Source organism: Mytilus galloprovincialis, chromosome 7 (assembly GCF_965363235.1).
Source record: "Mytilus galloprovincialis chromosome 7, xbMytGall1.hap1.1, whole genome shotgun sequence".
Classification (NCBI taxonomy): domain Eukaryota; kingdom Metazoa; phylum Mollusca; class Bivalvia; order Mytilida; family Mytilidae; genus Mytilus; species Mytilus galloprovincialis.
The window spans coordinates 79,888,720-79,903,214 of record NC_134844.1 but is presented as its reverse complement, the minus strand read 5'-3'; the positions used below and the strand labels follow the sequence as shown (position 1 = coordinate 79,903,214).

At 33.2% G+C, this 14,495-nt stretch overlaps 1 protein-coding gene across 1 annotated transcript in view; it reads right to left on the bottom strand.

Annotated features, from left to right (window-relative positions):
• The window catches only part of LOC143083760 (uncharacterized), a 29,210-nt gene extending 19,631 nt beyond the window's left edge, over positions 1 to 9,579 (bottom strand). The window contains exons 1-3 of the mRNA XM_076260070.1: positions 8,525 to 9,579; positions 7,817 to 7,917; positions 6,792 to 6,920 (exon numbers count right to left, since the gene is read on the bottom strand). Coding sequence (XP_076116185.1) covers positions 6,792 to 6,920; positions 7,817 to 7,917; positions 8,525 to 9,527 — 1,233 coding nt within the window. The 5' untranslated portion in view covers positions 9,528 to 9,579. The remainder of the gene's footprint in view (positions 1 to 6,791; positions 6,921 to 7,816; positions 7,918 to 8,524) is intronic.
• Positions 9,580 to 14,495: the final 4,916 nt, after the last annotated feature.

Genomic DNA, 14,495 nt, shown 5'->3' with positions numbered 1-14,495 from the left:
TTGAACTTTCATCTAATTACTGCTTATGATCATAAAAAATATATCACCTTTAATTGTAATCCCTTCAAGTCGGACAATAGAGTTAATTTAGAGTGATTGCAAAGGTGTTAATTGCCCTTTGGGCGATAACTGTTTGGATATGAATACACCAAGCTTTCAGGCCAACATTAAAAATATCTTTGTTTCCCCTCACCCGACTGAGGTTGTAAGGGCATGGGTAGGTAGGTAGGCAAATTATTATATTTTATTCCTTAATATGGTTTTCTATATTGAATTTGTATAAAATATAAAATTCAACAGGTAAGGCTCAAGTCAAGCAGGGTTGGCAAAAACCCGGGTTTTATGAGTATTGCCCAGCCCAGTGGGAAATACTGGGAAAACCCAGGTTTTACTGCGTTTTAGTGGGTAATACTGGGCAATACTGGGTAATATAAAATACTGGTCTGAATTTTATAGAGTATTCAGTGATCAAACACAAATGTTATACATTCAAGATATATATAACCTTTTTTGTTTGTTTGGATTGGTAAAACTGTAAATATAAAGCAAAAATTATTTTTTTTTAAATAAATATAACTCCTATTAAGGATTAACAATTAAATGTACATGTAAAGAAAAATTATATTTACATAATGTCTATGTACTGTCACTATTAGTAAATAATTATTCAGATTAGAATGCAGATTTGTTTATGTAACAATAATCAGCCCTTTCAATTCTATATGTGTTAATGGCATGACCCCTTAGGGTGTTTATTTAGCAATATGAATGTATAACATTTGAAATGAACAATTCACTAAAACATTGCAATATTTTTTTTTCTTTCAAAGTATGGATTAATATTGAAACAATGCTTGGTAATTAACAAGGTTTCCTTAAATGTGCAAATCCTGTATTTTGTCTATATAGAAGGGAATGAAATTGAATTTTTCATTCTTTTAGAAATGACTGTCAATGGTTATCTGTATAAAAAGTATATATTTAGCTGTAATACTATAAAACTACACCAAGACTTTACTATTTTGTGATAAAATAAGCTTAAAAAATCATATTGCCCAGTATTGCCCAGGATTCCCCATTTCTGAGAGTATTGCCCAGCCCGGGAAAACCCGGGTTTTCCCACCCGGGAATTCCCGGGCGGGTAATACTTTGCCAACCCTGAAGTCAAGAAAAGTGGGGTATTCCCTGTATTCTAATTCAGTGTACACCCCAGTTTTCTGGTGTTAAAAAAAAAACAGTATACACGGACCTCCTAATTTTTCTATTCATTTAATGTAATGAAATCTACAAAAGCGCATATTCTACTTGTGATAACAATGCTTAATGATAGCAAGTGTTTTTTTAGTTAAAAAATCAAGCTTATTTCAAGTCTAATTTGATGCATAACTCACAACAAAACAATTCCTTTGTTCACCAATTCATACCTTGATCATCAATTATGAGATGACAAAAAGATACATGTATGTTAATCACTTGGAATTAAAATTCAATGAATAAAAAATAAAAATAGAAGTGAACATAATTTAGTTATGTTCAGTTACACCTGTATCATGCAGCTTGGTCAATTGATTGATAAACAAAGATTTGTATGGTTTTTTTTCGAGTTCTAGAAGAAACAAGGCTTCACTTTATATTCATGTTTTGTATTTCCTAAAATACTTTTAATAAGGAAGCAACCATTTGATTTTCTGGGGGGGGGGGGGGGGGGGGGGCTATGAATTTTTTTTCTGGACAAACTTTTTTTTTCGCCTTTGGCGAAAGACAATCTATTTTTTTGGCGACAAGTCAAAAACAATTTTTTTCTTTCAATTTTATCATTACATATAGTGGCAACTGAGGGTGAAACAAACATATTTTTTTTCTCAGGGTCAAAAACAAATTATTTTTTTCTCCAAAAACTGGAAACAAACTTTTTTTTCCAAAAGATCCATAGCCCCCCCCCCCCCCCCCCCAGAAAATCAAATGGTTGCTGCCTAAGTATTTACGAATTCTACTGAAGCAGCTACAACGTTAAAACGTGCCCTTTTGTAATTTTCATGCCATAAATTGAAAAAGGAAATCCCATTTAAACTGGGATTTTTTTACACCAGAAAACAGGGACTTTCCCTGAAAGCAGGGAATACATGTATCCCACATTTCCTGACTTGTGCCCAACCTGTTCAAAGACAAAGTAGATATATTTTAAAGCACGATTAAGACCATTTTTACTCAAAGTCTTTAAGATTTTATCCTCTAAACAGCAACAGAGGTTAGACACAAAATAAATCAAGATGCACTCAGCGGGTTGAAAGATGCTTCAGGTTTTTTTATTTTCAAAAAAGATCACCCTTGTAAACAAAACGTGTGGCAAAGCATTTTGTTTGTTTCCTTGATTACGAATCATGTAGACGCTTCCTTAAAAAATGCCTTGATTTAAAACGCTCGTTGACTACAGCATCGGAAAGGTATCACAAAAAACCAACGCTCGTTGACTACAGCATAGAAAAAAAATAGTGGACAAGAATGGCCAATAAAATTTTTCGGGTCGCGGTGATTTTACCGGGTCGGTCGTGTGAGGGGAAACAAACAATATTTTATTTTTGGCCTCACTTGTGACATGATTAATAAAATGTGGTCTGCAATCACAAATTTCGACAAGGAGAAAATGTAATAAGAAAATCATTAAAAAATCGAAATATAAGTTTACAAAATGAAAATTCAGAGAAACAAACATTTTTTCTCTTTTAAAAAGAGGTTGAGTCATATATTTTTATGACTTTCTAAATATTACCATACCTGCCAACTTTCACGATTTAGGCGTGTATTACACGATTTTGACCCATTGTCACGATTGCACGATCGTGATCGTGAAAAACCCTCTAAAACACGATTTTGTGAAAATCTACACGAAAAATATGATGGTTCCCGATTTTGAACTGTGTCCAAGGAAGACATTCGTGTTCAGCCAATCAAATTCTATGTTTCTCATGATCAAATTAATCAGCCAATCAAAAACGTTTTCTCTCAAGATAATTCTAACATCCTAGATTTTGAACTTGTGTTGATTTCCTCTGTCTTTTTAAAATCGTAAACATGGCAAATGGTTTTTCACCTGCAAGGAAGTTCTTACACAGAAATGAGAATAAGAATAAAAGCATGGTTGATTGACAAACTTCAATGATGCAGTACTACCATAAAGATAATAAATAGTAGTTTATTCACTAATTTATTGATATTTCACTTGCTGTAACAAATGATATGTATTCAATTAAAATACCAAATCATTTAATGTACTATTCTTTATTTTTCACATGGAAAAAACAAAAAAACCCACATGAGGAATACCTTAAATGAGGGACACCCCTTAGTCAAGGGGTCATTTTACTTCTGTGAAAAATAAAAATGAAAATGTAGATTTTTATTTAACTTAAAAATGGGAAATTCTGACATTATATTTAGAACTACTTTTCTAAATGTAGGGTCCAATTATTTTGAAAAATAAAGAAGAAATACATGATATATTAGGCCATGAACATACCATAATACTTGGACATGTGTTGACCATATTATACCAGATAGATCATAAGATGTATAATTCTTTGGGAAAAGTTACTTCAAATAATATGAATATCACTCAGAAAATGTGCTCATTTTTACTTAAAAAGTGGTTTTTAATGTCCTTACATTGAGGGGATATCCCTAGGTGTTGTTCCCAACCTGATAAAGGTCTTTCTTTGTGCATAATTTTAAATTGGAAAAGTCAACAATTATTTAATATCCTTACACATGAAATTAATTCCTGGTCTTGCAGCTACATGTTCATCTTTTCTACTGATATATAATAACTAGAATCATGCAAATAAACTTTAGAAAAAGGCATGTAAGCTCATCTTACAAATATGACACTTTTTCTAGACCACAAAACAGCACATGCAAAATAGTCGTCGCAAAGAATTGTAACCTTTGAAATTGTTGTCGCGCACTAAAACCCCCATGGGCACTTTCAAAACTTGGCAGGTATGTATTACTTTCTTTCTCTCCCTTATTACTTTTTGTAAATCGAGTGAACATTTTGATTTTGAGCTAATTAAGTTTTGTAGTTTCTTGAGAAAGTGATCATAATAGGCTTTAGTTTATGTTTCATCCTTGTTGTTGTGCCAGGATTATTTGCATTATTCTTTTAATAGTAACCTTCATACATTCGTATTTCCCGGCGTATATTTTCCGCGAAACTAGGTCATACATGTTTTCACTTTTTGTACACTTGCTTGTTATGCGGAATGATTTTCTATAGTTACAACATAATTACCTTATTCAGAAGTTATTAATGCATCCTATGTAATCCATATTTATCCTTTTATAATGTTAGAATTATCCCAAATCGAACTTGTCAACTTTATGGCCATTTTGGCTACTTTCATATTGTGTACACACGTACTATTTTTAGGTGTATTGATTAACTTGATCTTTTAAACGTTTAGAGAAAAGTATAGTCAGTTTCAAATTACCTCGCAGACAGATCAGCTGTTTTTAGTAAGTGACCTAGATTTTACTATTCATGTATTTTCACTATTATAGCACACACTGCAATTCTATTTAGATATATTGTAATTGATTCATAATTATTATTTATGATATTAGCTTTTAATAAAGCTGCTTTTATTTAATTCCAACAAATCTTATTCTTGATTATTCAAAGTTTGGACTTCAAAACAGTTTTATTCCTTCGACTTTAAAATTGATATTTATATAATATCTGCCAACCATTTACAATAACGGTTGGCGCTTCACTTGTAAACACCATATTCATTCCCAATCTCTTGTCAAACATTTTTTATTTTCGTATTTTTCATTGATTTCGGCGGCCATTTAATATTTTAGTGTAAACTACTGATCAGAACCGGATATTGATTATTTGTTAGATAACTTTGTTAAAAATATATATCATTTTGATAAAAAGAAACAACTGGCACTAATTCATTGAGTACCATGAACCAATATATTTCTGAATTCATAGACATGATACATTTTTTGATAGACATGATAAAGAAAAAGATTTTCAATTTAAAATTTATTGCTATATGATACTTTCTCTTCCCTTTTTTTTTTTTTTTTATAAGAACCAGTGTTTTTTTCCTACATATTTAGTGCAATTGTATCTATACAGGTTGCACTATGATAAACCATTCAATCATTTAGCTGGGTAGGAAGGGTAACTGGAACCACACATATATTTTTATTTGGCCTAAGAGGAAAAAAAAAACTTCTGGAACTATAAATGAAAATAGAAAACATAAACTGAAAATACTATTATCATGGTTACAGTTTAATTGTGTTCTCAGTTATGAATTCAACATAAACACAAAGAATAGGGTGGAATAGAATATTTTATTCACCAAATAAGGGTCTATAGCATACAAACAATATAATACATTTTTGTAATAAACAACAATGTACAATGTATATAACATAAAGGAAATGGAGCATTGCCACGACGCAACAAATTAAATTGAAAAAAAATACAATTTATTTTTTTTCACCAAATGTGATGCTTTCCAAAATTTCTGGGGAGAACACTGAAAGGGACATAACTATTGTACACATACAATGACATAATTGACGAGTACTGAGATTTGTTCTACAAGTAGTCCCAGACATTGCTGACATCAACCTATAATCATACCTGCCAACTTTTCAAAATGCCTATGGGGGTTTTGTGTGCAAGATGGCTGTCATAGTCCTCAAAAACCTTCAAGGGGGCCTGCACATACATTTTAATGTTGTTTTTTGGCTCCTTCATACTTTTATAAGCCTAAAGTCATTGTAAAATTAATTGTTTTGTTTAAATTGTGGACAAAATTGCTCTTTCAAAATTTCAATTTGGGAGCCTCCATGGGGGAAATCCCCCGCAAATAGTGACAGTTGGCAGGTATGTATAATATAAATTTAATAGAGCTGAAGATTTGGTCCCTTTAGAGAGTTTACAAAAATGGGTAGACCGGCAATATGCCAAATATTATACTGGTTACATAAGGAGTGCACACAACAGTCCTTGATTGGACAGCAAACGGTTTAAGAAAGTAAGAAATCTAGAATAACATTGTAATGTTAATATAGAATACGATAACAATGTCTATGTAGATTATATGATTGATTGTTGGTTGCTTAACGTCCAGTGGCAAATATTTCATGCATATTCAGGACGAGAACAAGTTAACAATAAACACAATAGGTAGGTAGTTATAATGGAGGATGATGTTCGGGCAAATTTGGACTGCCACTGGAAAATGAGGGTATATGATAGAGGCAGAAATTTTGACTTGCAACAGGCCACCTATGGACCCCTCAAAGAGTTATTGCAAGGGTTCTTAACGTGCAAGGAGCGTGGCACTCTCTTTACACGAGGCATCGGATTTAATGTCCCCCTTCTGACCGGACGTGACTGCGAACTTGATACATCCCGCACAGCCAAACGGACGCCCCACTTCGGCAAGCGTTTAACTGCCGGTTGGGAGAAGACCAAGTGACCATATTTCTATACCCCAGTCACCCTTAGGGGGATGTAGATTATATGAATCATGATTAAGTATATGTTAAATTGAGAAAGGAAATGGGAAATGCGACAAAAACCCGACCATAGAGCAGACAACAGCCGAAGGTCACCAATGGGTCTTCAATGTAGCGAGAAACTCCCGCATCAGGAGTTAAGTACAAATGTATATGTGTATCTTTTGTAGACCTGGTCACATGAATACGTATTTAGGACATACCAATTAAAAAATCTTCCACAATTAGCAATAAAAGTTTCTTACTTTAAATGGCCTTTCTCCAGTATGTCTCATTTGATGAGTTTTGTACTTTGATAATCTCCTAAACATCTTACTACAGCCCTCTACTGGACAAACAAACACCTTCTTATTCTCCATAGAATTCATGAGCACCTGAATAAAGAAAGGAAATACATTTTTAGTGTCCAAAATTTTGCAAGAAATTGACAGGAAGCAACCTGCCATGTTGTAAATAAAGATACTTCATAAACTACACAGATTGATTTTCATAGTTTTTTCAGAACCTTTATGAAAAAACAGTGATTAGCTTTTGTTTATCACTGTTTTTTCACAATTTTTTCAGAACTTTTTTTTGGAAAAACTATGAAAATCAGTGTCCAAATCAGTGTCCATGGGACACTGATGGGACACTGATGACCGACTTGTAAACATGGTAAATATACAGCAAAATTAACAATTTTTTCTATTTAACATGCATGTGTATTATGAAGAGACAAAAGTAATAAAAACAGTGATTTCAAACTTGATCTGAGTTTGGTAATGATAAGCATCGTGTATAATTTCCAAATAAATATTTGAAAAATTAGTTAGATTGCGGAACTGCAAATTTGCCCATGTTTTCATTTATCAAGGGACATAACTAGAATATGGTGAATATGCTATTTTGCTAAATGCTTTGCTATAAAAAATACATTCATACATGTACATGTATCTCATCATAAAAGTCCCTCACTGCTGTGCAACGGTCATCATGAGAACTACTACAAAAAGAGACTATTTCTGGTTCTATTTTTTCCTTATTTATAAATTTTATATCATATTCCTTTAATTTTAATTTCTTTCTAAATTGACCTCACTACACTCAATGCTTCTTACCATAATTATATCCTACATTGTTCATATTATCACTTTAATACGTTGTGTATTATGTATTGTGCATTTCACTAAAAGCTTGTTTAATAACAAACATTGTATGATGTTTATATATGTATCTTGCTCGACAAGGGCCCATGATTGGTATAATAAAATAATGTCTAATGAAGACCTACTTTAGGCGAGTTTTCAAGCTGTAGGACCTTTTGTACTCCATCCATCTGTACGATATTAACCAGCCCATTATTTGATGTGTCAGGACTTAACAGCAAATAACCTGGAAAAAAAACCATATTTCACATTAGTTACCACAAATAAACTATAGAGTTGATAGATTTTGTGAGCGTACATGTATGCAAAAAAAAGTTTGCCTTTTAGGAAATTATATTTTAATTGAAGAATTTTCAGTCTCTGATCAATGAAGACTCTGGCTATTACATGTATTACGAGAATGACTCTACACATGACTATTGTCATGATTGTAGAATAAAATATGAGATTTGTCTCATTGATGCTCAACATTTCCAATAATTAATTTTTCTTTTATTTAAATGCTTTATAATAGAAAGGCTGTTGTTTTTCCCTTTTTCAATTTCTCTCACATTTTGTCATGTCAGGGCCCAGCTCTTAAAGCGTGCTATATGACATTTCAGTTCATCTTGAAGGCTGTATGATGACCGAAATGTACATTCACATTCATTGTGGATCATACCATATTTTCTTGTATTTATAATGGCATAAAGGGAATGGTAATGGCCAAATTAATGATCTTCCTTTGGAAACATTGGATATATGGAAATATGTTGGTTGTTTTGAAAAATGTTTGTCTTTTCAGCATAAATGAACATTGCATAATAAAAATCTTTCAAATGCATAACATTAACCTGTTTGTGGGATTGTTTGATGTTGTCCTTCCTGTGGCTGTGTTGGTTTAATTGCATTTGTGGCTTGTTGTAGATCAGCTGTATTGATTTTATATAACTGGTTGCCCTGGTTTGTATTCACAAGGATGTGGGTAGAGTTTGAAGGTTTGTCTGTTGAAATGGAAATAGTGGCAAACTTCAAATTCCCCTGTGGAGTCACTGAGGACTGTGGTGGAATCACTTGAATTGTCTGTGGAATTGCTGTTGCTTGAATCAACTGTGGGTTATTGGCATTGACAGGGGCCATCAATACTGTGGGTTCGGGTATTTGACCTGGCGGTTTTCCGACATTGTAGGTTGCACTTTGTCTTGCTGTATTATTCATGTCCTCATTCTGGCCAACTATTGCAATGGTTTGGGAGTTTTCGGCAGTACATGTATCAGTTTGTTCATTGTTTTTTATGGACTGTGATAACTGCCCTATGTCTGTGATGATGTCTGCACTCAAAACAGAGTTAATATTTTGATGAATGGAAGATGGTGGAATGACTAGATTTGTATCTGTTGTGCTGAACACAGGCTGATTTAAAGGAGACATGAATATTTGAGTACCAGAAACATCACTGTCCAGTGGCAGTGATATACCGTTACCACCAGAGGCGAGATCGACGACGCTCGCCTCAAAGAAATCCCCCTCATCAGAAGACGACGAAGGAATGTCAAAGTTACCACTATCATGTCTACTTCTCAGCCATTCGGAATCGTTTTGGGGATCTGTCCTGAAGCTGTCAAGATCTTCGTTTGATAGAAATTGTACATTTTCAATGTCAGTGTCAATATTTTTTTCGATAATGTCGCCATCTTGAAATGACAAAATTTGATCTTCATTGTTCTTTTTATGATATGATTCGGTTCTCTCAATTAAAGTGTCAGATATGTTTCCTTTATTTACACTGAAGCCGGTCGCATGTTTTTCATGGGTGCCGCCATATTCTTTACTTGACAGACCCCCTTCTATCGACATATTGAAGCCCCATTCGATCTACCATATGGGGTTCGCCATTTCTGACCAAAGAGTCACTGCAGTGACGTCACGCGCACTTGTCCTTTGTAAAATAGTACAATTAAGCGGGAAATTTAAAATATTCCCGTTTAAATATTGACCCTTTTATCATTTATTGATAAATATTTTAGATTTTAAAATATTTAATGAGTTGATGATATTGACATTAAGCCCAATTTTATCGTCAAGAATAAATTGTACAATGTAAATAGTGTATAGTGATATTGGTGGAAGATATATATTTCTATTCATATTGTGAAATCCATTACTCGGAAGAGGTGTGCCTACACTGGCAGAATTTATATAACAGATTACAGATTACATTAAGACATCTGGGATCATCTGGGGGGGGGGGGGGGGTGTCAGACCTATAATCCGACCGACAGTCCTATATTCCGACAATCCGATAGTCCGACGCGTATAGTCACTTGTCTCTGAGACTACTATAACACATAGTTATAGTAGTTTCAGCTTGTCTCTAAAGGAGGTCTAATTGGGGGGGGGGGGGGGGGGGGGGGGTGTTCCGATCCCGGATCCCGCTTATTGTTTTGTCAGATTCCCGTATCCCGCTTATTGTTTTGTCAGATTCCCGTATCCCGCTTATTGTTTTGTCAGATTCACGTATCCCGCTTACGCTATGTACGTAGGCAATTCTATTTTTTTTTGTCATTTCCCGGGGCCCGCTAGACCTCATTTCCCGTTTTCACGACACAATAATTTGACTTTCACGTGTCACGCTTTCAAAAAATCGACAATCCCGCGTCACGCTTAGACCCCAATGAGACCCACTCTAAAAAAATATGCCTATATAGACATGGAAAGTTTGCAAATTGATATAATTTTTCACACTGAAAATTTTCAGTCAGTATGTATACGTCACAGGCACTTGTCTCAGTTTTTTTTATATAACACAAGGTACTTAACTCAGTCGCATTTAAAAAATGTCAGCCGGTGGCGAAATTACGTTGTATGCCGATTTCTCGACTGTCAACCCCACTAAAACTTATGTCGTAAATTTAATTTGATTTATCTACACAATGGTGTGTATAACAAGCCTACTTTTGTTGTCGGAATCATCCGTAGCAATCCTACCCAAATTTGTCAATCGTAATAATAATTTCGTTAGCTCTTCTGTGTTGACATGAGTTATCAATGATATAGTCATAATTATAAATAAACTGATTACATTTGAATTTATGAAAAACTAAGTTGGCTGTTCTGCATCAGGAATAGATGACTGTAGCTAAATTTTGCCAAACATTTGGGAATTTTTGGTCCTCATTGCTCTTCAACTTCGTACTTTTTCGGCCTTTTTAACTTTTTTTTTATTTCGAGCGTCACTGATGAGCCTTTTGTAGACGAAACGCGCGTAGTGTGAAAATACAAATTTTTAATCTATGAGTTTATTTGGCATGAGTAAAGTTTTGTCCTGTCCAGTACTATATATAAAGTTACCGTGACATATTAAATGTTTCATTACATATATAAGAAAATAACAATCACTGGAAGCAGAGACATATATATAATACAAATTGTATTATATATGTCTCTGCTGGAAGTTAACCAATCAAATATTCACCCTTTTTCTTTCATTGTACAAGCTTTATAATAATTAACCATGTTATCTCAAGTATCAAATTTATTCTATAGAAACAATGAATAATAAAAAAATAATGGTGCTTTGAAATACCCAAGATATATGTCTATGTTACATCAAACTCTTAAATTTCCAACTCTTAACCACTATTCGCTTTATCTGCTGTGTATGAACAGAGACACATATGTATATATATTTCTCTGGTGTGAATAAGTACTGTCTTCGCGTCATTGCCCGTAGTCGCCTTTTCACATAATTGGTGTCATGTCGTGATGATTCTATGACTAGGAATGCTTATAGGTCCATATTATACGTCTAGTAATTACATAGAAGTGTTATCACATATAGTAAAAGTAAAAGAGGGATGAACGATACCAGAGGGACAGTCAAACTCAAATCGAAAATAACTTGAACTGACAGCGCTATGGCTAAAAATGAAAAAGACAAACAGATAAACAATAGTACACATGACACAACATAGAACACTAAAGAACAAGCAACACGAACCCCACCAAAAACTAGGGGTGCTCTGGAAGGGTAAGCAGATTCGGTAGGTCACTTTCATGAACGGGAAGGGGATTGTAGTTACGACGTAAGGTATATATCCGATAGATAAAGGTTATTGGAATTAATCCAGAAAAAGACAGTACAGTGAATAATATTGCCATACTAGGGCAGTGATAAGGTATCATTTTGATGAAATAAAAATAGACGTCACGGAATTTATAAAGATTTCATTCAATTGTCGGACTGTCGGATTAATGGACTGTCGAATTATCGGACCGTCGGACTATTGGTCTGTCGGACTACTGGACTGTCGGAATTTCGGGGTGTCGGATTATAGCTACGCTCCCCATCTGGGACAGGGTCCGCTTTGTAAATATGTAGATGTTTCTATATTTGTATTTTTTTTTTTCACAATAAAATGATTAAGTTCATGATATTTGAATTGATAATTTTAAAGAGGAGGCATATGCTGTCAAAAATAGTAAATATAATTAATATTTATAATCTATATATTTTTTTCTTTCAATGCTACACGTTTGTAGTGTTTAATGTCTATCGTTTTGATATTAATATGCCTGTCTGTCTGTCTGTTTTGTTTATTTTTGCTTTGTATTTTTAGTAACACTGAATCCTATTGTTTGGATTTAAGACTAATACAATTCTTATTCTTATCCTTATATTCTTGACGGGTAAACAAACATTTTAATATATTTTTAATTCAAGATTTGCAAATCCTTGTAAAGTTCAATCAGGCCAAAATACTACAAATTTCACATGGAAATAGTTGAGATATTACTATTGATACAAAATATATTCATTTAAGCACAAAACATTATGAGTGATTTAAAAGTATTGACTCCTTAAGTACTAGTATGCATTTTTTTGTCATGTTGAGTCGGTTACGCAATTTCGGCTGGGAACAGTATATCTTCAATATATATTTTAAATTTTATATATGCTTTAAAAATTTAAAGGACATATCATTTAAAAGTTATTAGCCTTTTTAACAGTCATCAGAAATGAAGGAAAAAGTCACATAACTTTTCATGTAGGTTATTATTATCAATGATTTTGTTGACCTTCGTTTCGTCTACATAGAAGATCGTATTACGTAGACGCATAGAAAAAAGAATGAATACAAATTAAGTGTTCATTAGACATTTATTCTCTTGTGGAGAGTTGTCTCATTGACAATAAGACCACATCTCCTTTTTTATATTCTTCCTCGTTCTGTTCTGACTCGTTTATTAATTTGAGGCATTTTTCTGATGCCAAGTTAAAAAAAAAATTGTTACGAACCTTTCGAAATGGAGCTTTTCCAAAAGAATATTATACATATGATAAATTTTGTTTACCTCGATTATTATATATTACCTGAGTCCTCTGAGATGGAACGACACTACTGAGACGTTTCACTAAAATCTAATTACAAAGGCGGATTTAGGGGGCAGGGCCCCCCTCCCTTTTTCAGAAAAATTTTGGTTGGTTATATAGGGAATCACTGAAGTGTGACGGGATTGGGTCCCCTCTTAGGCAGTCAGTGGGCCCCCACTTACGAAAATTTCTAGATCCGCCACTGTATTAGTATATATGGTTAATGTCAAAATAACATTTATTTTATTTATGTTGCAGTTTAATTTTTGTATTAAAGTTTATTTACTAACATTTCTATTGTCTAGACTACATATATCATTGTTCTACAAATGTAAGGAATGGTATTGTTTTTGTGCTTTATATCCTTATGGACTCTTTATGACGAATGCAAATACTTTATTTGATTTTATGGTAAAGCTACAGTACACTATCAGCAATATACGCTGCCTAAGGCTATGACAACCAATATAAGCTATAGAAAAGACAAATAAAACGCTATAAAAATACATACCGACTTACCGAGATCCTCATTGGTAGTGCTAGTGAATGTCGTTAAACGCTCTCGTATACATGATATAGTTATATTTTAACTCATTTTGCTCATTTCTTCCACATTGAGCATGTTGATTAATATTTTATCATTCTGTTTAAAGATAGATAACTCTAATTCGATCTTAGTATTTATGCATGAGATCAGTGTATTTTAAATTGTATCTGTTGTTATATGCGGATGACACAGTCATTTTTGCAGAATCTGCAGTTGAGTTACAGCATTGAATGCATTGTATTTATATTGTGAATCATGGAATCTCAAAGTTAATACTGAAAAAAACCAATGTTGTTATATTTTCTAAAAGTCGACAGGCTGATAATGTTCATTTTATAAATAATGACCGTTTATATGTTATTGATGAATTTCAATATTTAGGTATTATATTTTCTAGAAAAGATACTTTTCATGTTAATAAATCTAGACTGGTTCAACAAGCCAGAAAAGCAATGTTTTATGTATAACGAAAGGCAAGAAAATTGTATTTACCTATAGATGTATTGTTACAACTTTTTGATGCTATGGTTGGCCCTATATTAATGTACGGTGCAGAAGTTTGGGGGTATGAGAAAAATGATGTTATTGAATCACTGCACTTAGAATTTTGTAAATATATAATGAAAGTTAAAAAAGTACACCTAATTGCATTGTATATGGTGAACTAGGTAGAGTACCGATGTCTGTTAATATTAAAGCAAGAATGGTTAGTTAGTTTAAACATATTTTGTTGTTCCAAAAAGAGACAAAGGGATTAGACACAAGTTTTTCAACTTAGTAACGTCTTCTCCAAGAATGGTTGGTTTTTTTGAAACGTATGTTACTGACAAAAAAGAGAAAATTTCTCGTACATTGTATGAAATGCTATATAAACTTGATTCTGGTAATGTATACCACTCTAAGT